General features: G+C 37.0%; 1 protein-coding gene across 1 annotated transcript; it reads right to left on the bottom strand.

Moving 5' to 3' along the window:
- Positions 1 to 22,427, bottom strand: LOC129471088 (protein FRG1B-like). The gene is made up of 9 exons (XM_063630516.1): positions 22,204 to 22,427; positions 21,269 to 21,451; positions 11,042 to 11,167; positions 10,213 to 10,262; positions 8,199 to 8,313; positions 5,851 to 5,952; positions 2,366 to 2,457; positions 1,281 to 1,391; positions 1 to 112 (listed from the first exon to the last, which is right to left on the bottom strand). The coding sequence occupies exons 3-9, from the start codon at positions 11,105 to 11,107 to the stop codon at positions 82 to 84; spliced, it is 567 nt and encodes a 188-aa protein (XP_063486586.1). The 5' UTR covers positions 11,108 to 11,167; positions 21,269 to 21,451; positions 22,204 to 22,427; the 3' UTR covers positions 1 to 81.
- Between the last annotated feature and the right edge of the window lie 3,355 nt (positions 22,428 to 25,782).

Genomic DNA, 25,782 nt, shown 5'->3' with positions numbered 1-25,782 from the left:
TCTGTAAAAGCATTTCCTCTGAATATTTTATTCAGAAAAAAACACAAAAAGATAAGGCAGAAACAAAAATCCCAGTCATTTTCAGTATCTGTCGGCTTTCAATTTGGTTCTCCTGTTTAAACAAAGAAAAATAGTAGAACTAATCTATGTAAAACATGCCATATATATTCGACTGCTACTAAATATAAAAAGCTTTAAAACTGTGTGTTCAATTTTGGTTATTATATCACCACAACACTTATGCTAAAATATGTATACTTTAAAATTTGGTTTCTATAAAAAATTGATTCTAATCTTATCAAAGTTATTTCCTAATATTCAATAAATGTTGCCTAAGGGCTTTTTCAATCCAAATAGCAATTTTAATTATTCCGGAATTTAGGGGTGCTTTAACTTTCCATTTAACAGGGTGAGAATGCTGTATTATTAAAAGTGATAAAAGTTACAGGACATAGAGCTTATTCCGTTTTAGAGACCACATCCTGATTATATTTTATGTCCTCTTCTAGATTTCTTACAACTAGATACATATTCATTTGCTCAGCTGGAAAAAATTCTTAACATTATTTACTGACTTTAGGTATGAACTCTACCAGCTAGTTAACAGGAAATATGTAATTAAACATTGCCTTTATCAAGTGATGTATAAAAAGGGTAAGAGTAACTTTGCAACATAGGACTTGAATGAGCGGTTGGTGATTATCAAAATCTGTCACTTAATTGATTTATACTTGTACACTCACAGCTAAAGGTCTCTACCTGTTTTTCTATGTTGCAAATCTAGGACCTTACTTATCTACATAGGAAGAGTAATAAATATTAATAATGTGCTATGATAAACATCCTGCACTCTTCAAAATCTTAAAACTGCTTCAATTTCACTTGTTTAGCTTTTATACTTAGTTTTTTAGTTGATCTATGCTTATTTTAAGGAACCTGAACTACTCTAACAGAATCCACATAATTTTTATATTAGTCAAACTGCTTCTTTCTAACTCTGGTTCTAATAGTTATAAAAAGATAGTGATAAATTTATGAAGTAGATACAGTCAATGCTGAATTTCTTAAAGTATATACTTAGAATCAGTTATAATTTTTAGATATTCTTTCTTGACAGTCTTTTCCCAAACTCATGATGTCCTCTCTAGGTAATATCGCCACACTCATCAATTAGAAATAAAGACAAAAATGTGAAAACTACAGTAATTTAAAAGAATACAGGTTTTCTACATGCCATTTCTATTGGCTACTGAAAGTAGTGAAAATAAGTAAATAGCTACCTGTCCAGAAGGGTCTCATGCAAAAATCCATCTTTCTGAGCCTTTTTAAGAATTTTACTGTCTTCTTTACTTATTTTAAGTTTGTGGTCTTGGAAGCTCTGAAATTTCTTTCTGCAAAGAAAATGTCTTCATTGAAAAATACCTCAAACTCTGATTATACATATTTACTATTAAATTTATAAATACTGTTAATAATTTTCACTTATTATAAAAGTCTAATTGTAGGCCAGGCGCAGTGGCTCACACCTGCAATCCCAGCACTTTGGGAGGCCAAGGTAGGAGGATCACTCAAGATCAGGAGTTCGAGAACAGCCTGGCCAACATGGTGAAACCCGTCTCTACTAAAAATACAAAAATTAGCCAAGTGTAGTGGCGTGCGCCTGTAGTCCCAGCTACTCGGGAGGCTGAGGCAGGAGAATCACATGAACCTGGGAGGTGGAGGTTGTGATGAGCTGAGATCGTGGCGCTGCACTTCAGTCTGGGGGACAGAGCGTGACTCCATCTTGGGGAAGAAAAAAAAGTCTAATTGTACTTATTTCAATAAGTTGGAGCTTTTGAACAACAAAGATGACCTTCGTGACCTCTCAAGAGGAGGGCCACTCATTGACTGGGTAGCACAAGGCCCCACTTCTATTAGGGCATGCTGGCTGGAGTCCCCTGTGTCCTGGCCATAGCACAGCCTTTGACTGGCATCACGCCCATTCTATGAATGGAGAGATTGACTAACTCGAGTGACTAGCTTTGGGAGCTGGTAGGATGATTAGGAAAACTGAACCCTCAAGAAAAGAAAAGCATTTAGCTCAGTGCCTGTCCTAGAGGCTACATTTTGTTGCCTCTTCTTGTCTATCAGTTTTCATTTTTTCAGACAGGGTCTTGCTCTATCGCCCAGGCTGGAATGCAGTAGTGATCAGGGCTCACTGCAGCCTTGAACTCCTGGGCTCAAACAATCCTGTCTCAGCCTCCTGAGTAGCTGGGCCTACAGGCATGCACCACCATCCCCAGATAATTAGGTAATTTATTTTTAAAGCACTTTGAGAAGCACTTCACTGTCAAATCTGTAGGTCTAAAAGGAAAAGCATACATACACATAATTGATTTCACATTGTTTTACATTTCGTTTGTCTTCTTCTGGAATGTCATCCTTTTTCTTGATTTCTCTTTCAGCACAGGTTCTAATCTAGATACTGGAAAAGAGAATCCAATGGGTTATATGTTTATCTTCCACCTTCCTCATTTTACGTATCACATAAGAACATTTGAGATGATTTCTTATGCAAAAGAAAAACTTAACTGAGCAACTATATTCAGAAAAAGACAGGTTCTGGCTATGTGTTTTTACTTCATACATATAATCTATATGAGTAAGTGCCATCACATGCTTCCTCCACAGCCCTTGTGTCAGAAACACTACAGACAAAATTATTTCAGAAACATTTTACACATCAGATCCTGCTAGGCAATAAAGCAATCATTAAGTAATTTAATGTTGTCCTCCAAGTGAATACACTAGGATCAAATTATCCCTATTAGACAAGTGTTCATTTGATCAGATTCAAAGCTTAATAGCTATTTTACATTGCACAGACTATTACCAAAGTATTAAAACTTTCAACGTTAAAAGCTTTTTTTTTTTTTGAGACGGAGTCTCGCTGTTTCACCCAGGCTGGAGTGCAGTGGCACAATCTCGGCTCACTGCAGGCTCTGCCCCCCGGGTTTCACGCCATTCTCCTGCCTCAGCCTCCCGTAAACAACTTGTTCTTAATTAATTGGAACCCACCTCTTTTACTAGCTTCTTATATCCTCCTAAGTTTGAATAGATGTTTACTAACACATAAGTTAATTGATCTGCATTCAACAATTAGGATCACCCACAGAACAGGCAATTGGCAATGGTAAGGACTCATGTCTCCTAAGGGAGCTCTGTGGCCAGAGTCCAGTTCCAGGGCTGCTTAGAAAGTGATGACAAATAATGTGTTTGTGCCAATCACATCTTTGTGACAGTTTTGATTAGAGGGGTCCCAGACCTGAAAACATTCCCTGCTAGGGCCTGTAACACAATGCTACCTTCAGTAAGAGGGATCTGTGTTCTGGTAGATAAGGCAAGGTCATAAAGGTGAAGGGCTGACAGAGATTAGAAGAGCCTGCAATTAAATGGTACGAGAACAGTCCTAAATAATCACTGTTCAGAGCTTCCAAGTACTTGACTAACCAAACAGACCCAGAAAACTTTGTATTTCATCTGAAAATTGCTTTAGTGAAAAATGCAATCATTGTGTATCTTTGTATCTTTGTATAAGTGCAAAGCACTGCACATATATTTGCAATTGTTGCCTTCAATAACACTTTTGTGATATCCAGCTGAAAAATTATTTAAACATGATACAATACAATATAAATAAATAAAACTAAATGTAAGTCACAAACCCATCTGCATTTCCCCAATGACCTGTTTCCAGAGAAGCAATGTGCTATGAAATACTGAGAGTGGCCTCTGGAGTCAGCTGGGCCTGGGTACACATCCTGTTTTACCACACCTTGAAATCACCGTGATTTCCATGAACTGAATGACAAAAACCACGAGGGTGTAAGGAGGGTCAGAGGCTGTCTTCCTGTCTGTAAGGCTGAGCTCACATCTACCTCACAGGAGCATTATGGAAATTCAAGATTACAACGCATGTGCCGGATGCATGCAATGAAAAAATATAACATTTCACTTCTCCAAGAAAATACCTACATTTTAGATTGAAATTGTTTGAGCTTTAGATTTGAAATTATCTGAAATCAAGACTATTCTAAAAGAAAATCAAACATATGACCGGAAATCTAACATGAAGAACATACAGTGATTTGATAGATGCTTTTAAATTACACTGGTAGAGAAAAATGTAACAAAAATTTTTATGCTCTAATTATAAGAACGAAGGAAATTTTAGAAAAGGCATTTGCACCCTCTCTTAGAGCCTTCCACTCTGGCCCCCACAATGCCTTACAGAGCAAATCTGGGTCAGACTGGATGCAACGTGTGATTCTCAACAGAGAAAAACAAAGCAAGGTTTGGGATGCTCAGTACTGGGACGGAATGCCAAGAAACAGAAAAATCATGTGTCAAGAAGGGGGAGTTATTCTTTAGACACATCCTGGTATATGTTTATCATTAAAGATCAGTGCCTTTGCTCAGTTCTGGGATGGAATGCCAAGACACAGAAAAGCCATGTGTCAAGAATACGGGAGTTATTCTTTAGACACATCGTGGTATATGTTTATCATTAAAGATCAGTGGCTTTCGTGAGTCTAAAAAATTAAGCTTTAAATGTTTTCATCAAATTCCAGTTAACTACCTGATTTATCTAGGTTATATTAACAGTATTATTTAGAATTTCACCTTGATATGAAGACGTCTGTGTAACTTTTATAATGATGTAAAACAAACAGTAGGATTAGGGAGGGCACAGGCCACTGGTGCAAAGGATAACACGTCTGACTATGGATGAGGGAATTTAGCCTGGAATAAGGAATTTTTATTTCCAGCTTAGTGATGCACATGGATTTTAAAAATAAAATAAAAATAATGTTTTATGTGATTCATGTTTCTCCTAATGCAAAGAAGATGGGTACTACTAATAAAAATATTTTTAAAATGTAAGGGCTAAGGCCCCAGAAGTCTTGATTTTTTATGTTTCACAGAGTGATTATCATCACAGAAGCTCAAGCATTACATAAATACAAATGTGTATACCCCTGACCTGGTAATTCTGCTTCTGGAAATTTATCTTCAGGTCCACCTGCACATCTACAAATTGATGCATATTCAATGTTATGTACTGCAGCACTGTTTATAAGAGCAAAAGACTGGAAACAGCCTAAATTTCCATCTATAAGAGACTAAAGTTACATCCCTAAAATGGAATATTATGTGGTTGTTAAAAAAGAGAAAGAGAGGAAAAGCAAGAAAAAGAGAAAACTTTCTAAATTCAAATTAATAGTAGAAAACTCCCCAAGATACAATTTTAAGGAAAAAAAATCAAAGTCAAGAAGAATATAGAGGAGGCTACCTTTAGTGTAAAATAGTTGAAAATTATAAATATATTCATATGTTTATAAAGAAATTTTAGGAGGCTATAAAAAAAGGGAAAGAGGAACAGGAGCTGGGAAACAGGTGAGTAAGACGCATGGCAGGCATATGTCTTCACATGCTTTTATTTGAAAATATTGGACCACATGTACATGTTATCTATTTTAAAAATTAGATTTTAAAATACAAGCAAGAAATCAAGAACATGAAAGCCTAAAAAGAGCATGTGGAACTACCAGAAAAAGATACTAATCCATGGAGATAATGGCAAGGTAGCTCCTAGATGCACTCATTTCTCTACCACATTGTATAAACGAGCCATCAACTATAGGATTTATAATTAAAAATGAGTCTATTTGAAACACCACATTATAAAAAGCTATTAACTAAATCTTTAAAGTGACAGTAAATGATGACTTAACATTTTAAAGAGATACAGTCACATCGCATGTGTGAATGTAGTCATCGGTATAAAATGTCATCGTTACCTTGAGTTACCTTGATCATTTCTTCTTCTGCTGTTTCACTTTTTGCTTCTATGTCCCCTGCTTCATTGCATCTAATAAAGCAGCTATTTGAGGCCAATAAAGCCATTTTCCCCTAAGTGAAACAAAATAGCCATGAAGATACTTCTTGTAGAAGAAACATTAAGTGTTTAGACTGAATTAATTTTTCCTCCCTGATTTAAAAATCACAAAAAATAACTTAGAAAAAAACCTGAAAATTATAATACAAGAACATATAGAAAAGGAAACCAAAATCACCTTTCATTTTGCTATTCAAAGATTACCAAAATAAACATTTGTAATGTATCTTCCTAGTAGGACTAAATTCTAATTAGATAAGGTAAGATTGCTTCCTTTCTAAAAGATCTATTGAAGATAAAACTGACTTAGTTCAGTTTGAAAAATTAACTTTAAAGACAAGAACATAATCATGAATGCATACTTTATTCAAATATAGCATTTTAAGTAAAATTTATTTTCTTCACAATTAGAAAACACAAAAAGGTATATACAATCCTTTGGTGTTTCAAATTTAAGAATCAATGTCTGAGGGAGTTTTGTGTGTGAAAATAAATATTCATATACTTATTTAGTTGCTTAATGTTTCATGTATTACACTGCTTTCTATTAAACAAAACTTTAAAAACTGATTTTCTTGTGTATCTATATCTGGGTTATAAATTTGGTTAGCTTAACTCCCTTAACAAATATAATGTTTATTTATAACTTGTATTTGGTTGACTTTTTTGGAAAACTTGGAATACCATAACACTTAGACAAAATGTTTATAAATACAATGATTACAAAATATGTTAACCTTATATCACATCCAGTTAAAAACTGCTGATAACATGGATTTAATTTCTTAGTCAAGTCACAAGGGCTGGGTGGTCTCTCATCTGGATGGCTCCTGGTGAGCCCTGGAATATGGCAGTGTGGTCTAAGGCGATTTAAACCTGTGCCACGGATTATTCAGCTGAGTCCTTTTTGCAATAGAGTTTTAAGACCCTCTTTCATTTAAATTTAAAATTTTTGAAACTTAGTGTCCTTCCTAAAAATAAAATGAAATGAACTTTCCTAAAGTGTTGTATTATTAGTACTATCTAAGTCATCATCCTGGCCTTATGAAATACTGGCATTTTCTACTGGTGTAACTTTTATTAGAAGTATCTCATCATAACTAGTAGGATCATCTCAAAGGGGTTGCAACACATTAGCAGGTAATGAAATCAATGTAGTGTTTCCTGAATGCTATTGGGTGGGTCGGGGGGGGGGAAGGAATATACACAGATACACAGAGGAAGGGGTAAAAGAGAATAAGAAATATCAAGGTGCATAACACATGGATAAGTAAGTACTGTTAAGTACCACTCTTGCTTCAGTTATACATGTATGTGTGCTGGGCTGCAATGTAAAAATGCATTTCTCAACGGATTGGGTCAAAATAGTTTTCAAGTCACTGACTTAAGATTTTATCGTAGGGGATGAGGAAATCAGTCTAAGTGATTACCTCTTTCTGGTGGGATGTTTGTTTAATCTGTCGTCTTAGAAAACATTGCTGAGTTCCTATTTTCAGTTCATTATTGTATACTACCAAAGCTGCTACTCAAAGGCTGAGCTTATCTTCTATTTGTTCTGCGTGGTGCCCACTAGTCTTTACTGTTTTTGATATAATTATCTACTTTTTAAAAACTGTTCAGCACTCACATATTTTTGTTCAATCTTTACTTCTTACACAAACAGAAAAAGGAAATTATGTATTCTGTATCAACAAAGATTTAACAAAACATCCATATACTACAACTGTCTACTTACTAAAATTAAGAATTAGAAGGTATCTTTTTTCTTCTTATATTAAAACTCTTTTTATACACTATTTTAAGCTTATGAACTGAAAGTCTTTTAGAGATAATTTACTTCAATGAACTATTATTATTTATTTTATGCACAAATTGTCACAACTTGGTCTTAGCAAGCTCCACTGTTCGCTGACAGTCTCTAATGTTTCTGAAAGCATCCATGATTTCTGCTACAAAGAAGATACTTAGGAACTATTCTGTTTTCCTACTCTGAGACCTAAAATTAACAGGTTCTTTAATGGAAATGAGATCCATATCTAGGCAATAAGGGTACACAGAAATAATTGTGGGCAAAAGTACTAATGCTATTTTTGTTGCACTCTATTTTGAGATCTCTTTAAGGCTCTATGTTCTTATTGATTTATTCCAATTTAATGTATTATAGTATTGCATCCTACTTTTTCTTTTTAAATATATTGTGATTGTTACAGGCTTTCTGTTAAACTGACAGGAATTTTTTATAAACAATAACAGCACTTACATTTTGAAAGGCTGGTTCCCACTGTTCTCTTGGTCCAATTGCATCTGAACGCCCAACAACAGGTTCATCTGAATTTATACCAAGATATTGTCCATAGCCAGATTTCAGGGCAATTCTGTACATTAATAAGATAGATAAAAGTTAAAAACTGAGAGAAAATTAATTATAGAACATCAAAACAGGACATGTGTATGTGTGTGGGTGTGTACATATCTAAAATTTCAGACTGGACATATTCCAAGTGTTCAAAAGATGCATGTGGCTTAGTGGTGACTCACTCCTGTAATCTCTGTGCTTTGGGAAGTCAATGGGAGAATTGCTTGAGGAAAGAAATTCAAGATCAGCCTGGACAACATAGTGAGACCCCATCTCTACAAAAAATTTAAAAAATTAGCTGGGCATGGTGGTGTGAGCATGTAATACCAGCTACTTGGGAGGCTGATGCAGGAGGATTGCTTGAGCCCAGAAATTTGAGGTTATAGTGAACTATGATCACATCACTGCCCTCCAGCCTGGGTGACAGAATGAGACTCTGTGCCTTCCAAAAAAAAAAAGCTGCATGTGACTAGTTGTTGCCATATTGGACAGTGCAGTTTTAAATTTAGTTTTATATTTTGCTTTAATATAAACATTGTACCTTATATATTAAATAACATATATTTTCAAAATTCATCATTCTTCAATTATACCTCTTTAAAGTTCAATAATAAATTACTAAAACTTACTTTTTCTCTTATCATAAATACTTCTATTTACATCTATTCTATACATAAAACTGATTTATCCTTAGAGAAAATTCCTAGAAATAATTGGATCAAACGGTATAAAGTTCTTATGTCATCAAACTGTTTTCCAGAAAATGCTGCTTCCATTTACATTCTTATCTCAAATTAACAGAGTATGTTTTGTATCATGGATTTTTTTTAAACATTATGACTCTAAAAAAATACTTGAAAACCTGATATGGAAAAAAACAGTATCCTATTAATTTGCATTTTAGTAGTTAACTAGAATAACAATTGTTTTTCTTTTCCTTTCCTTTTTAGTTTTTAGATTATCTGATAATGTCCCTTGTCCATTTTTCTATTAAGATCTGACTGTTCACAATGTTTCTACTGGGGTCTTCAGTGCTACGAATTCTATACAAGATACACATGAAGAGTAAGAACTCACTGCCTATTAAGATTGTTGCCAATATTTTCCTCATTGGTCAGTTAATTTTCTTTATAATATTTTTTTGTTTATAATTGTAAAGCAGTTTAAAACTACTGAATTTTTTCTTCCTCTGCTTTTATTCTTTGTCTTTCACCATACTTATCAGACTTTCAAAGAAAGTACAGAAACAATCATCTAAATGTGATTTTTTAAAATTATGATTTCTAATCTTTTACCTTACTGAGAATCCCCTGGGATGCCAGAATTGACTTTTACTCCTTTATATGTTAATGATTATATAACAGAAATCATTATCATGTTAATGTAACCAATTACACAAATATGTAAATTCACTTTCAGTATCTTTTTCCCAAAGAATCATTCTATACTTCTGCACAAGGTAAGAATAAAGAAGGTTACCTTATAAAATGACTGTAAAAATAGTGAGTAAAAATATTCTTTTGGTCGTTATGATGCTGTTAACATTCTCTGCTGCTTTCAACAATATTCCTTTTTTTAGTCTTTCTGTTTGTCTCTAGATTTCCAAACAGTGAGTTTAAATATCATAGCAACAGTGAACCAAGTTTTGTACTATTTGATTTTTTAATCTATTTTATTTGGTGTGTGAAATTATTAATCTTCATTTTTTAACTTACATATCTTTTTTCCAGCCTAGCATTATATATTGACAGGAAATCCACTAAAAGTGATCACAAAATCTACTTTTCAAAAAAGATATTTCGTTTTTTATATCAAAATTACCCTGTAGGCTTAAGTAAGACAGATACTAAAATTTTAAATGAATACAATTAAATTTTTAAAATAACTGGTTACTAATTATATTACAACATAAGCTCACCTGGAATCAGATAATTTGCCAGCAGTAAACTGCTCTGGAGGACTCATCAACTATTGGAGAAAAAACATCTGAAAATAAAATTGACATTTGCTATAAATATAAAGAGATTATTTTGCTTTAAAAATGTGGCTATTTTCTTCTGCAATTAAATGTAAGAATATTCAGATATACTGATGTCACTGTAATAGTGTATCTTTGGAATCAAGATCTATTTTACCTTCTTTTAACTACAGTGCTAGTTTTATATACTGAGAAAGACAGGGTGATATAATGCTTATATAGTAATTTTCGAGATAGCTTCTCTTTATGTTTTAAAATACAGTCATAAATAAGCACTTATTTAAAAAGCTAAATGCTTTCATTTATTCAAGGGATGGCCTTGCTAACCAAATGATGCTGCTTTTTATCTTCTAATTACTTCGTATCTCATTAGTGCTTCCTCTAATGGGCTAAAGAAAATCAGGAAACTTCAAATTGTTAAATGCACCCAGGTTAGTTTTGGTAATAGGTCTGAATAAAAAAGAAATTCAAACATTTTTGACTCAAATAGGTTTTCTTTTTTATTTCCACTTACTATTTTAATTATTCATGCTGTTTTGATTTCCAAAGATACTCTTCTGGAACTATACGGAATGTTTTCAGATGCTTATATTAGAAAGAGAGACTTGCCAATGGCCGGTAAATATTAAGGAATTAAAAAAAATGGAAGAGTCAAATGCAATGGTTCCATTCCTTTGGAAAATGTTTGAGACTAGTTAGAGTTTGGCCTAAGTGAATGAATGTCCTAAAATCTACACTTGTGGCAGCCTCTTCCCTTCCAGACACAAACCTTCTTTGTGTGGAGCCCCCAGGGTAAAAAGACCGTTGTTGAGTGCATGTATATAGGTTCCCTCATCCATTTCAATGGCTATGGTTCCCGAAATTTCACCAAAGTTTGTTACTGTCCACCAGATTCCTAAAAAATAAAATTGATATTTCAACTTTATAATTTAGTTTTGACACAGAGTTCTTTGTTATTATAACTTAGTTTTAAAAACTTTTCATTTTGCAGTTGTAAGAAGTAATACAAAGATCTCACATATTCTTTACTCGCTTTGTCTCAATGATGACATCTTGCATAAGTATCATACACTGTCAGAATCAGGAAACTGACATTGATATAATCCATGGACCTTATTCAGATTTCACCAGTTTTACATGTACTTGTTTGCATGTATGTGCACAGATTCATGCGACTACCAGCACAGTCAGGATTAGGTTTTTAAAACACAAAATAGCAACATACAGCCAGGCATAGGGTTGCATGCCTGTAATCCCAGCTACTTGGGGAGGTGGGAAAGAGGATCACTTGAGCCTAGGAGTTCAAGGTTATAGTGAGCTATGATCACGCCACTGCACTCCAGCCTGAGTGACAGAGCAAGGTCCTGTCTCAAAAAAAGACCAAAACAAAAGGCAACGTGTGAAGGTACAAAGTGATATATGGAGAACGGTCTCTCTCATGATGGACCCCAGCCATCTATTCATGCCTGCTTTCCAGAGGCAATGCCTATCATAATATTTCTGAAAAATGCCTCTACAGGAAGACTTTCTAGCATAGTAATCTTTATTTTTTTTGAGATGGAGTCTCGCTCTGTCACCCATGCTGGAGTGCAGTGATGCGATCTTGGCTCACTGCGACCTCTCGCCCCACGGTTCAAATAATTCTCTGCCTCAGCTTCCCGAGTAGCTGGGGTTACAGGCGCCTGCCACCATGGCCAAATAATTTTTTTTATATTTTTAGTAGAGATGGGGTTTCACCACATTGGCCAGGCTGGTCTTGAACTCCTGACCTCGTGATCCACCTGCCTCTGCCTCCCAAAGGGCTGGGATTACAGGTGTGAGCCACCACGCCCGGCCAGTAATCTCAACTATGATTTTAGATTGAAAGCAAAATGAGCAGAATCTATGTCTATGTATACTAATTTCCAATTTGCCAATAGAAATGTTAGACTCTAACAACAATTATTTTAGCAATTTTTATAAAAGTTTACATTTTAATGTTAAAAAATATCCTGAAACCTCCTCCTAAATTGTACTTTAACTAGAGTATAAATGAGTCAATCATTAACTGAATATGACATATTAAGGAATTCTTGTTAATTTTACAAGGTCTGATAATGACATAGTATAATGTATAAAAATAAAGAACAAAACAGGTGATGAGAGAAAGACATACCACTTTAAGAAATGTACATTTATGTACTTTTGGGTAAAATGACATAGTATCTGTGATTTTACTGAAAATTTTCTAGGAAAAAATGTGTGTGTGGGTGTGTATGTAAATGCAATGAGATTGGCAAAATATTGATAATTAATGCTGGGGCCTGGGCACATGGGGGATTCATTATATTCTATGTATGGAATAGTTTGGATATTTCCATAATAAAAAGGTTTTAAAGATTCAGTTAATTCCACTGCACAAAATTTTCCGTTCAACTAAACATTTCATGCTTTTCATAATCAATTTTAAAATACATAAAATTTTAGCTAAAATGAAGTTGGACCCTTATCTAACACCAAATACAGAAAGTAACTTAAAATAGACCAAAGACCTAAATATAAGAGCTAAAGTTAGAAAACTTTTAGAAGAAAATGGGAAAAGCTTCACGACAATGAATTTGGCAATGATTTCTTTTATAGAACATCAAAGGCACAGGCAACAAAAGAAAACATAGACAAACTGGACTTTATCAGAATTAAAAACTTTTGTGCATCAAGAACCACTGTCAACAGAGTAAAAGGCAACCCACAGAATGGAGAAAATACTTGTAAACTACATACATCATAAGGAATTAATATCCAGACTATATAGAGAACTCCAAAAAGACAAATACCACAATTCAAAACTGGGCAAAGGATATACACGGACATTGCTCCAAAGATGATATACAAATGGCCAATAAGCACTTGAAAAGACACTCAACATCACTAGTCACTAGGGAAATATAAATCAAAACCAAAATGCAGTACCACTTCACACCCATTAGAATAGCTATTATCAAAACAAACAAACAAAAAACAGAAACTAAGAAAACCAGAAAACCAAATGTTGGGCAGGATGTGGAGAAACTGAAAGCCTGTGCAATGCTGGTGGGAAGGTTTTAAAATGGTGCATGTATTTAAATGCCACTGAAGTGTACACTTAAAAATAGAAAAACTGGCAAATTCTATATTCTGTATAATTTACCTCCACACACATACAAAACCAATGGAGAAATAGAAAATCAAAATTAAAATTTCAGCTAAAGACAATTAAAAAGCAATACAACTAATGACAATTTAGATGCTTGAGTTATAGCTACAATCGTTTTCAGGAAAATAAATAATGCTTCATTCAGAATCACTATCAACAGTGTCATGATCAGCAAGTCTTTCTTATACATGTAATAGTTAATGATTTTAAATTAGATTTATTTTGTATGTTCTATGCCACGTTCACCAAGTACACTTAATATTAAATAAAATCACTGAAATATAATATCTCATTAATGTTTTGCAAATGAAGAAGAAATTTCTGGCAGAAAAGCTCCTCAAAATTTTCACACTCTGTCCAAGTAGGGAAATGATACAATGACATTACTTATAATAGTGTCAACTGAAAAAATTACTTTGAGCAGATGCCAGTATTTTTTCTCAATGAGATTTCAAAGAATAAAGCTAAACACAGTATCATCAAGAATTAAATGTCAGCATTCTGTCTATTTTCTGCAAGTGGCCTACATTCAACCTTTGGAGGTATGCTTAAATGTTTAACGACTAAAGTAACATAACATAATACTTAACGGTGCCATCTGGGGTTTTAGCTGTGAAAAAGCAGTGGATCCTAAGAACAGTGGGCACTGAAGTTCCCTGTCTGTACATCAGGTTACAGCTCAAGCTGTGTATATGCTGCAGACGCCCAAGCTGAATTTAAGAGAATCCACTCTAAAATATTACTTGCTATTTAGACACATGATTAAAGTTATTTCCTTTTAAACCTTAGGCAGATGGTCAAATATTCCTGCTGTGTTGTCTCACAATGCATGACAAAGTTTTTCACATATTTTCATAGTTTAGAATGTTTATATATGTCTGGCATGCCTGTAATCCCAGCACTTTGAGAGGCGGAAGCAGGAGAATCAATTAAGCCCAGGAGTTCAAAATCAGCCTAGGCAACAAAAGGAGATCCCCATCTCTACAAAAAAATTAAGAAATTAGCTGGGTATGGTGGTACGAGACTGTGGCCCCAGCTACTCGGGAGTCTGAGGTGAGAGGATTGCTTGAGCCTACGAGGTCGAGGGTGCACTGAGACATGATCACGTCACTGCACTCCAGCCTGAGCAACAAAGCAACAGCCTGTCTCAAAAAAAAAAAAAAATGGCCCGATGCACCAGTGTCATGGCTGATAAGATACTACCAGGGCACCCTCATTCTAGCATCAAGGCTGTGTGACAGCTCACCTCACCTTCTGACTAACCCAGTGCTTCCGTGCTAAGGGCCCCCTTAAATCTCTACCTTCATTATGTGCTTGGCACAAAGGAATGATATATCTTAGATTTGGAAATGGAATTTTCTTCCCCAATCTTACTGTAGTCTAAGTACCCTTCACAGACCTTCTATTAACCCATAGCTGACTTAGCTTTAGTTCCTGGGTAAATAAAATATGTGTTTTGCAAACTACAATGTTGTAAGTTCAACTGCTTCTGAATCTAGCAGAGCTCAGTGAAACTCTTTGCTTACAGACATGCTCGTGTTTATTAATGTCACACATGGTATCTCCATGTGAAAGACAGAATTTCTTTCATCCTATTTACCAATCCCTTCAGATCCTAACAGAACAGCTTTACAAATTTAAAAGGTTTTTTTCTTTCCCTTCACAAACAGGCACATGCTTACTTATACGGCAAGTGTAGAAAATCCACAATGCAAAAGAAGGTAGAAGGACAAAGAGAAAAAGACGCAGAAGGACTTCCTCTTCCAGCCAAGATGGACTTACCCTCCCACCATGACCAACCAGAAAACTGAAACTGGATACAGTATTTGAGAAAACTGTTTTCGGGGATTGGAACACAGGCAGAACAGGACTGTGATATTTGACAACAGGAAAACACAGGAGGCAGATCTCACACACACTTCTGTTTTCTGTCCAATGGCAGTTTCTTGGCCACACAGAGAGAGGTAGAGACTCCAAAAATGAGGCAATGTCACTGTCACTAAGCTGAGAGTCTTGCAGTGCTAACATGCTGGGAGTTTAGAGAATAAGGTACTGGAGAAGAGGGAATTACATACAGGTGAGGCCTCAAAAGAGTATGCAAAAGTTCTCTGCAGGTCTGGGGCCAAGGGCTGGGGGCAGTACATAGAGTAGGCAGGCTCCACAAGGCCTCTGCAGAGTGGCTGGCACTTCTGAGGGCTGACTGGAGATGCCAGAGATCACACAAATTTGGGACACAGCAGAGTGGAGAGAACTCACCAAGTAGACCTAGAAGATGTGGCTGAGGCCCATGAGGATGAACCTTCCTTAGAGTAAGAGTCACTGTCGAAGTCTACGGGCAAAACCCTAATAAATAAGCACAAACGAACAAAGGCCCAGGCTTGACAGGAGCAAAAGGGTGGTCAAATAATTTAATTAGGCATCAAGACATCTAACAGAAATAAAGGTTAAAATGCTATGAAAATGAAAGACTGAATTTATAAGGAAGACTTAACAATCCTAAATGTGTATACATGACAGCTTCATAATACTTTAAGCAAAAACTGCTCAAGTGGACAGATCTAGAATTACAGCTGGAGATTTTAACATAACTCTCGATACATTTTAGGATGAGTAAAAAATCAGTAAGGACACAGAAGATGTGCATAGTCACAAGCTCCACCAGTTGATCTAACTGACATCTAAAGAACACTGAACCTCTGGGTGCTGCGGCTCGCGCCCGTAATCCCAGCACTTTGGGAGGCTGAGGTGGGTGGATCGCCTGAGGTCAGGAGTTTGAGACCAGCTTGGCCAATGTGGTGAAACCCCGTCTCTATTAAAAATATTTAAAAAATTAGCCAGGCATGGTGGCAGGTGCCTGTAATTGAAGCTCCTCTGGAGGCTGAGGCAGGAGAATCAGTTGAACCTGGGAGGCGGAGGCTGCAGTGAGCCGAGATCACGCCACTGCACTCCAGCCTGCTGGGCAACAGAGCGAGACTTCATCTCCAAAAAAAAAAAAAAAAACAAAACCCTGCAGAATACACATTCTTTGCAAGTGTACATGGAAATTCACTAAGAAAGTATGTTCTCCAACTATACTATAAATGAATTAGAAATCATCAACAATAACATACCTATAATATCTCTATGTAGTAGAAATTAAAAACAATACACTTTTAAATAACTCAAGTGTCCATGACAAGAAAAATCACAAGGAAAACTAGATGATATTTTGAATGGAATGAAAATGAAAACAAAATCTGTTGACTATAACTACAACTAAAGTGGAATAAAGAGATCTAATTCCCTTCTTAAGAAGCAATAAAACAAGAGCAAAGTAAACTGAAAATAAGTTAAAGGGAGGAAAAAAAAGATTGAAAATAAATTAAATAGAAAATGAAAACAAGAGAAAATTAGTAATACTGAAACAGGCATGTTCAACCTGAGGGCTGCATGTGGCCCAGGCCAGCTTTGAATGCAGCCCAACACAAATTCATAAGCTTTCTTGAAACATTATGAGATTTTTTTGCTTTTTTTTTTTTTTTGGCTCATCAGCTTATCATTAGTGTATTCCATGTGTGGCCCAAGACAATTCTTCTCCTTCTATTGTGGCCCAGGGAAGCTAAAAGATTGAATACCCCTGTACTAAAAGATCATTAATGATCTAAAATAAATGATCTTATAAAGAATTGATAAACCTCCAGCTAGACTGATCCAGGAAAAAATAGAAAAAACACAAATTACCAATATGAAGAGATTGCAATACAGATTAGATTCTACAGACATTAAAAGGATATTAAAGGAATATTCTGAACAATTTTATGCCAATAAATCCAAAAACTTGGATGAAATGAAATTTTCCTAAAAGACACAAATTACCAAAACTGACAACAGAAAAATCTGAAAATATCTCTTAAAAAATCTTAATTTTCCCACAAAAAACTAAAACCAAACCAAACAAAACCCTCTAGGTTCAGATGACTTCACTGGTAAATCCTATCAAACACGTAAGGAAGAAATCATACCCATCTTACACAGCTATTTCCAAAAACAGGGAAGGAGACAGCACTTCCCATCTAATTTTATGACACCCAAAATCACCTTGACACCAAAATCAAATAAAGCCATTACAAGAAAAGGATAGAAAAGTCCAATATCTCCCATCAACACCAATATAGAAACCTTAAAAAAAAAAAAACCTAGAAATCAAATCTAGCAATACCCCAAAGGATAACACACTACAACCAAGTGGGGTTTATCTCAGGGATGTAAAGTTAGTTTAAAAGTTGAAAATGGAACCAATTTAATTCATTGGCAGAATGAAGAAAGTTGTATGATCATCCCAACAGATACGGAAAGAGGCATTTGACAGCATTAAACATCGTTATGATAAAAACTCCCAAGAAACAAAGTTTAAAAGGAATGTCCTCATTTTGATAAAGGTTTTCTCTGCAGATCCTACAGACATCATACCATATGGTGGACTACTGAAAGCTTTCTGCCTAAGCTTGGGAACAATGCAATTATGCCCATTCTCATGACTTCTGTTCAACACTATGGAAGTCCTGGAGAGTATAATAAAGCAATAAAAAGCAAGACAAGACACAAGGATTAGAAAGAAAGAAGTAAAACGATAGTCACAGGAAACATAATTGCAAATTTCTTAGTTTTCTATATAAGCAAACCACTAGAAGTAATAAGTGAAACAGACTTACCAGACTACAAAGTCACTTCACAAAAATCAATTGCATATCTACATGCTGACAGCAAACAACTGGAAAATCAAATTCAAAAGTTCTATTGACAGTAGTGTGAAATTATAAAATACTTAAGAATAAATGTTTAAACAGGCATGCAAGACTGCTACATTGAAAATTATGAAATATTGAGGCCTGATATTAAGATGTTGATTCTCCCCCAAATGACCTGGACTCAATACAATTCTCTGAGAAAATCCAACAGGCTTCACTGTAGAAATTAATAAGTTAATAGTTAATAAGTACAAAGTTGGAGGATTCACACTACCTGATCTCAAGACTTCATGAAATTATAGCAATCAAGAGAAATATACCAACAGAAAAACAGACAATCAATAGAACAGAGTCCAGAAATAGACCAATACATGGAAAGTTAATTGATTTTTTATGAAGATACCAAACTGGATTAATGCAAAAGGAAAACACCAGTGGTGCTGGCACAAATGGCTATCAAGGTGTTAAAAAAAAAAGTAAATCTTGAAACTGAACTTACACCATGCCAAAAATTAATTTGAGATTAATGACAGATTTAATGTAAAAACTAAAACTATGACGCCTCTAAAAGACAATGTAGAATATTTTCCTGACCTTGGGGTAAGCAAAGATCTCTTAGATCAAAGAGATAAGGCAGTAACCACAAAACAAAAAAATAAACTAAGCTTTATAAAAATTAAAAGCTTCTGACCATCCTGGCTAACATGGTGAAATCCCGTCGCTACGGAAAACACAAAAAATTAGCTGAGCGTGGTGGCGGGTGCCTGTAGTCCCAGCTACTTGGGAGGCTGAGGCAGGAGAATGGGTGAACCCAGGAGGTGGAGCTTGCAGTGAACCAAAATCGCACCACTGCCCTCCAGCCTGGGCGACAGAGCGAGACTCCATCTAAAAAAAAAAAAGAAAAAAGCTGTCCATCCAAAAACCACCATTAAGAAATAGAAAAGGTTAAACTCAGACTGGGAGAAAAGACTGATAACACCATCAACTCTTGGCAAAGATGTAACTGGAGCACTAATTCATTCTTGGTGGGAGGGTAAAATGGCACAACCACTATAGAAAATTTTTGGCAGTTTCTTATATAGTTAAACATTCACCTATCCTTTGACACAGCAATTCCACATCTACATATCTACCCTAGATATTTACCCTAATTTTAGAATTGTTGATTTGCCATTTCAAAAGCAATGATTCTTCCAGAACATTAGCTTTATACCATTCCATATTTTATATATTTTTTAAGCTACCATAATTTATGAAGATTCAAAATGCAACTTGCCAAGTTTTGAAAGAGAAAAAAAAAAGTATGGAAACAACTAAACGGAAAATAGGCTGGTTAAGTGTGTTTGGGTCAGTTTATTTCTAGTATCATTTACAGGCTACCCTGATGTTGTATTTAAAATTTTCGTTCATTTCAGAGTTCACAAAATAATTTTTCCTGTGAAGATACTTCGTTTAAGAGACAACTGACTTCTACAACTAAAATGTATACATGTTCAAAGAAAATAACTTGTAAAATATATTTGGTTGAATAACATTTACATTAAGCCTTTAAAATTATGTATCAGAATCTCCCACTATTAAGCAGTCTAATGGTGCCTACTAAGTCAGAGAGTTGTAATTTTTCTCTCCTGTGCTCTGTTCTGATAATGAAGTAAAGGCATCAGTAGCATCAACCGTGCTAAAGAATAAATGGAATTTACAACTGTAGGTAATATTTAAGCACTTTAAGACAAATATGAATACATCATAAATTTCGAACTAGGAAAATATTTTCAATGAGATCTCAATAAATGTCAACTTTTTTCAGAATAGAGCACTGAAAACTGACTTATCAACAAGATGAAGCTGGGTTTCTTCATCTTCTTCTCTTTTTCTCTTATCTTTGCTCTTTTTCTTCTTACCACAGGACATAATTTATATAGATGAGTTTAGGTATATTGATTTGTATGATAAATAAATATCATAAGATTGAAACGTGGAAGTCTTTTAAGCTGTTTCATTTATAAATTATTGATTTAGGAAGACTTACATTGCTATGCCCTCTTAAATACAGTACTGAGAAGTTGCTTCAGGTTTTGTACATATTATGTTAGAGTTCAAAGCAGATTGTAGAGCCACACCGCCAGATTTTAAATCCTGATTCTGTCACTTCTTAGCTCTGTGATTTTTGGAAAACATACTGAATCTCTCTGTGAGTCAGTTTCCCCACTTAAAAAATTAGGATAATAACTTAACTCTTAAGGCTATTGTGAGGGTTAAGAGGTAATATGTATCTTCACACATTGCTGGTGGAAATGTAAAATGGTGCAGCATCTACAGGAAACAGTTTGGGGTTCCTCAAAAACTCAGAGTTACCACATGACCCAGCAATTTTACTCCTAAGTATGTACACCCAAGGGAAATGAAAACATACACCCACAAAAATACTTACATAAGAATATTCACACTAGCATTAGTCACAATAGACAAAAACGGGAAACAACCTAAATGTTCATTAACTGATGAATGGATGAATAAAATGTGACATCCATACAATGAAATACTATGCAGCCATGAAAAGTAACAAGTGCTACAACAATGATGGACCTCAAGAATGTTATAAGTGAAAGAAGCCAGATACAAAAGGCCACATGTCGCATGATTTCTTAGGAAATATTCAGAATAGGCAATTTCACATAGATAGCAGACTAGTGGTTGCCAAGGACTAGGAGAGGGGGAGGATGGGATGTGACTGCTCTAATGGGTAGGAAGAGATTTCCTTCTGAGATGATGAAAATGCTGAGCAACTAGACAGTGGTGAACCTCTTGAATATATACTAAAAACCACTGACCGTACAAAAGGGTGAATTTTATAATTATGAATTACAGCTCAATAAAAAAAAAAAAAACCAAGAGCGATTTGAAAAAATTTAATGTGCAGAGTGCCTACAACAATTTCTTGGCACATCCAAAGTGCTATATAAGCATTAATTATGATTATTACGATAATCGTAAGACACTCTTGTCTGCATTTTCATCATAAAGTTTTCAGAAGATAACTCACCACTCCTCACAGGAAATTCACAGAGTAAAAATCTCACATTCATTCAGGATATACCTGATATTTATTCTGGCATCTTCATGAGGCCAGATTCCTCGAGAGGGTTCTCAAGTGCAGTGGCTTTGGATCACTCCTTGATACTTTCTTTCCATCTCGCCTAAATATATCAAAACCTCTGTTTATCACGGAGACCAGGAGAAAATGCTTAATATTTGTATGTACAGTCAACCTCAGGCAAATCTGTCAGTTAAAAAAGAAGTGGGGATATGAGTGCACAGGTTATTTTTCTCCTAAACAGTTAATAAATTACCACTACGACCTCCTCCTCGTAATTGGCTAAATTTACTTACTGCATATATGTTCTCTCATTTAATCCTCAGTCTTCTAAAGGTATAACAAATGGTCTGAAAGCATAAATGTGCAAACGGAGGTTCAAAGATATTTGATCTCTTAATGAGTAAATCGAAGTTCGGACATATTAACCAATTTGCCACAAATTACAAAATCAGTAAATGACAGAGTGCAGGTTCGAGCACATATCCCTGTCAAAGCCCATATACGCCTCAACCACTGTGTGATTCATCCTGGTTTCACTCTACATATTAGCTTAGAAAAAATTAATCAATAATTTTTCCAGGAAGAGACAATGGAGAAAAGAATAATCCCTAATAAAGGAAGTTACTGTCGTGAACTACCAGATCAGACTAACGCAGACCCACCAGGCAGAGGCCTGGAGAGATGCCCCAGGGGACCCAAACTCGTGGGACCTGCCCGTCTATGCTGTTTCCAGGGTCGTCCGCGCAGGAGGCTGCCCCTCTCTGCACAGGTACCAGAAACCGCGGTCCGGCCTCCGTCCAGCCCGGACAAGGGCCAGGGCGAAGCCTGGGAGGCTACAAAGCCGGCTCTCCGCGCCATGGCTTCCACCGGACTCGCGGGGGTGGAGTGCGTCCGAAAAGAACGGAGGAGGCTCCCCCCGGAGCTGCAGGACCCACCTCTTCGCCTTGGTTCCCTTGAGCACGGGCTTGGTAGACTTCACATAAGAGTACTCGGCCATGGCTCTGGGAGACTTCTGCATGGAGAGGCTGAAGCCGGCTCAGGACGAGTATGTGACCCGGAGCAGCACCAGGGCGAGGAGGAACAGAAGTGGAGGCGAAGTAAACACTCCCTGACATGCTACGTCTGTCCAGAACCTGCCTTCGTCTTCACCCAACTTCCGGGTTTCCGCCGGCGGGGTGGGGGGAGCTACGGCGGCCGCAGAGGGCCGAAAGGTGTCCGCACGCAGCTGCTCCCTGGCGCCCTCTCGAGGAGCCCTTGAGGATTCGTGCCTCCCAGAGGTGGGGAAAGCCCGCCCAAGGCGCCGGTGCTGAAAGTGGCGGGGCTGCCTGGCGCGCTGTGGAACGGCCTCCCGCTAGAGCTGCCGGCTGGCGACGGTCCCCGCGGGAGCGGGAAGCGGCTCAGGCTGCCCTCGCCGGCCTGCGGCGGCGCGGCTGGAAGCGCGGGCCACTCGTGCGCAGGTCACTCGGGGCTGTGCCTCGCGCGACTGTGTGTGCAGGAAACAAGCAGGAAATACCCTAAAATAGAATGAAGCGCCATGTCGAGGGCGCGGACGTCGCGAGTGCTGTGGGAATGTGGAGAGTTATGGTGGCGCGTGTTACAGGCTCGGATCAGGAAGAAGCCTAATCGTGGAGGCGGCATCTGAGGAGATTCTTGAATGCTGGGCAGGCTTTTGCCGACAGAAATGAAGGAATCTAGTCCTGTCTGATGGACGAAACAGGGCGGAGGCGTGGAAGGAGCCCTGCAGCGCTGGTGTGAGGAGCAGGGAGCAGGCCGGGCCTGTAAAGCAGAGTGATGGGAACCAGGATAGAGAAGGCAAGTCGGGGTCCTGTGGCTGCTGAAGAATTTGAATGAAATCAGTAAACAGGTGAGAGGGATCAATAGCAAGGGCATGGGATGAAACGAGGAGTAGTCCACGGTGATTCCTCTGCAGCGGTGGGTATTATTAATGGCCTATGCGACACCAAAACGGCGGGCATTATTGATCGCGTATGTGGCACCAAAACCACCCCACTCAAGCTGTGGCTCTTTCCCTAAAGTAGAAAACGGAGACCAGTTGGGTTCCAAGCATCCACGAAGATATTAAATTCGTGATCCCTGGTGGCACCGTGGAGTCAGGATTGGCCCATCTCAAACCTGACTCAGACACAAAACCATCTCAATGTGCAGAGATGAGCGTCCTTACCCGCTATCATAACGTATTTTCCGGTGTTTTCACAGTGCTGCGCTTCCCAATCCCCATTCCACGGCAATCCACATGCCATGATGCCCAGAGGCATTAACAAAGGAGGCACACAGGGGCTCCCTACATTGACTTTCGATGGTTTTGATGAAAATCTCAGTTTCTGCATCTCATACAATGTGGTTAGTAATAGTATCATTTAGGGTTGAATAATTAAATGGAACAAATTATATAGGGTGCTTATTATAACCTACATGGAAAATGCCTAGGATATGTTAGCTATGCTTATCACCAACATCGTTATATGACGGTAATAATCAGCTAGTCAGGAAGGCCGAAGCCAAGAAAATGGATACATGCTCTGAGGGAATGAATGTGGAGAGATCAGAAGGTCAAGAACAAAGCTGTACGACACGTCTACAGTAAAGGGATAGAGAAAAGAAAGGCTATAAAGAAGGAATGAAACAGAATTAGAGTAAAATTATAAAATCAAAGCTAAGGAGAATTTCCAGAAAGGGTAGTATCATCTAATATCGTAGAAGTTTAGGAGCACAAGCCGGGCGCGGTGGCTCACGCCTGTAATCCCAGCACTTTGGGAGGCCGAGGCGGGCGGATCATGAGGTCGGGAGATCGAGACCATCCTGGCTAAAACGGTGAAACCCCGTCTCTACTAAAAATACAAAAAATTAGCCGGGCGTCGTGGCAGGCGGCTGTAGTCCCAGCTACTCGGGAGGCTGAGGCAGGAGAATGGCGTGAACCCGGGAGGCGGAGCTTGCAGTGAGCCGAGATTGCACCACTGCACTCCAGCCTGGTCGACAGAGCGAGACTCCGTCTCAAAAAAAAAGTTTAGGAGCACAAGATGGAAAAAAGGCCTTTGGATAACTGATGTTTAGGCAGTCTTAGGGAAGCTCCATTTCCGATAGAGAAGTAGACAGAAAGTCAGCTTGAAGCAGGGACTAGGTGAAGAAGCTGTTTAATGTTGAAATTAAACATCAGCTTTTCTTCTTCATTAAAATCATTTTCAACTCCTCCCAGGTGTTGGTGGTTTGGGGGAGTTACTAGGCAGTCAGGTCTTGATGAGTAGAGGAGGAGAGAACAAACACTTTCAGAAAAGGCAGAATTCTGAAATTGTGCTCATATTTTTTTTTCCAGTAACTTTCCTATGTTTGTGAGGTTATTCAGTCATAAAGATCCTAGTGAAATTTTTTTTCAAACTTTACTAATCGTAATTACTGTGGACGTTTGTTTAAAATGTGTATTCCCAGGCCTCTCACCTGCTGATTCTGATTCAGGAGATCATGGATGGGACTCAGAATACATGTGTTTGACAAGTATCACAAGTGGTTCTTATGGTCAGGCAAATTTGGGAATCTAACCAGGAATTTATGTTTTCATGACTGGTAGCTAGAAAAGATTCCTAGAGTCTTTTGCTTTTTGAAAATAAAATATTTCTTTTTTAAAAGGAAAATTGTATGTCTAGATACAACATTTATACATGTGGCACATGTACTATACTGTGTGCTTTTGTCATATTTACAGTTAAAGATGTGTAAGAACGCTCTGAGAAAAATTATATATTAAATGCAAAGAGGGGTAAGTCAAGGTGGGGGAGAAATGGGAAGGGTGTGCTTACTGTTGCTAAAAGGTAGAAAAGCCAGAATGATAGCCATCTAAGGTTGCAAATAGCACATTGTAAGTTTAGGGAGCTTCATAATCATGTCTGAAACCTTCTTTGATATACTGAGTTGTAAACAGTGGCTTTGGACAAGATTTGAGGGAGAATCCAACTATGCTTTAAAGTGTTCATTTAAAAGGCTTTAATTAAAGGAAAGTCTTTGCATTTACTTGAGCTAATTTAACTTCAGGACTTTAACAAATTACTGGCCCTTAACCTCTTAAAAATTGTCTTTCATTTCAAATGAAAGTTTAAGGTGGCCTTTATTTTCGATTGGTATACTTGTGCGAAGACTCAACATCAAGGTACTGTACATTTCTAAATGTTTACTTCTTAATTTTGCTGGAAGAAATATACTACTCAATTGATTATTTTTAAAGCAAAGTAAAACTATTTTGACAAGCGACACTGTATTTTCCCAGTTATCTGGTGGCAAAGATTAGGCTTAACATCACTAATCATCAGAGAAATGCAAATCAAAACCAAAACGAGATACCATCCTACACCAGTCAGAATAGCTACTATTAAAAAATCGAAAAACAACAGATCTTGGGAGGCTGTGGAGAAAAGGGAACATTTACACATAATTGGTGCAAGTGTAAATTAGTTCAGCCACTGTTGAAAGCAGTTTGGAAATTTCTCAAAGAATCTAAAATAGAA

This window comes from Symphalangus syndactylus, chromosome 21 (assembly GCF_028878055.3).
Source record: "Symphalangus syndactylus isolate Jambi chromosome 21, NHGRI_mSymSyn1-v2.1_pri, whole genome shotgun sequence".
Classification (NCBI taxonomy): Eukaryota; Metazoa; Chordata; class Mammalia; order Primates; family Hylobatidae; genus Symphalangus; species Symphalangus syndactylus.
This window is presented reverse-complemented; position numbering and strand designations above follow the sequence as displayed.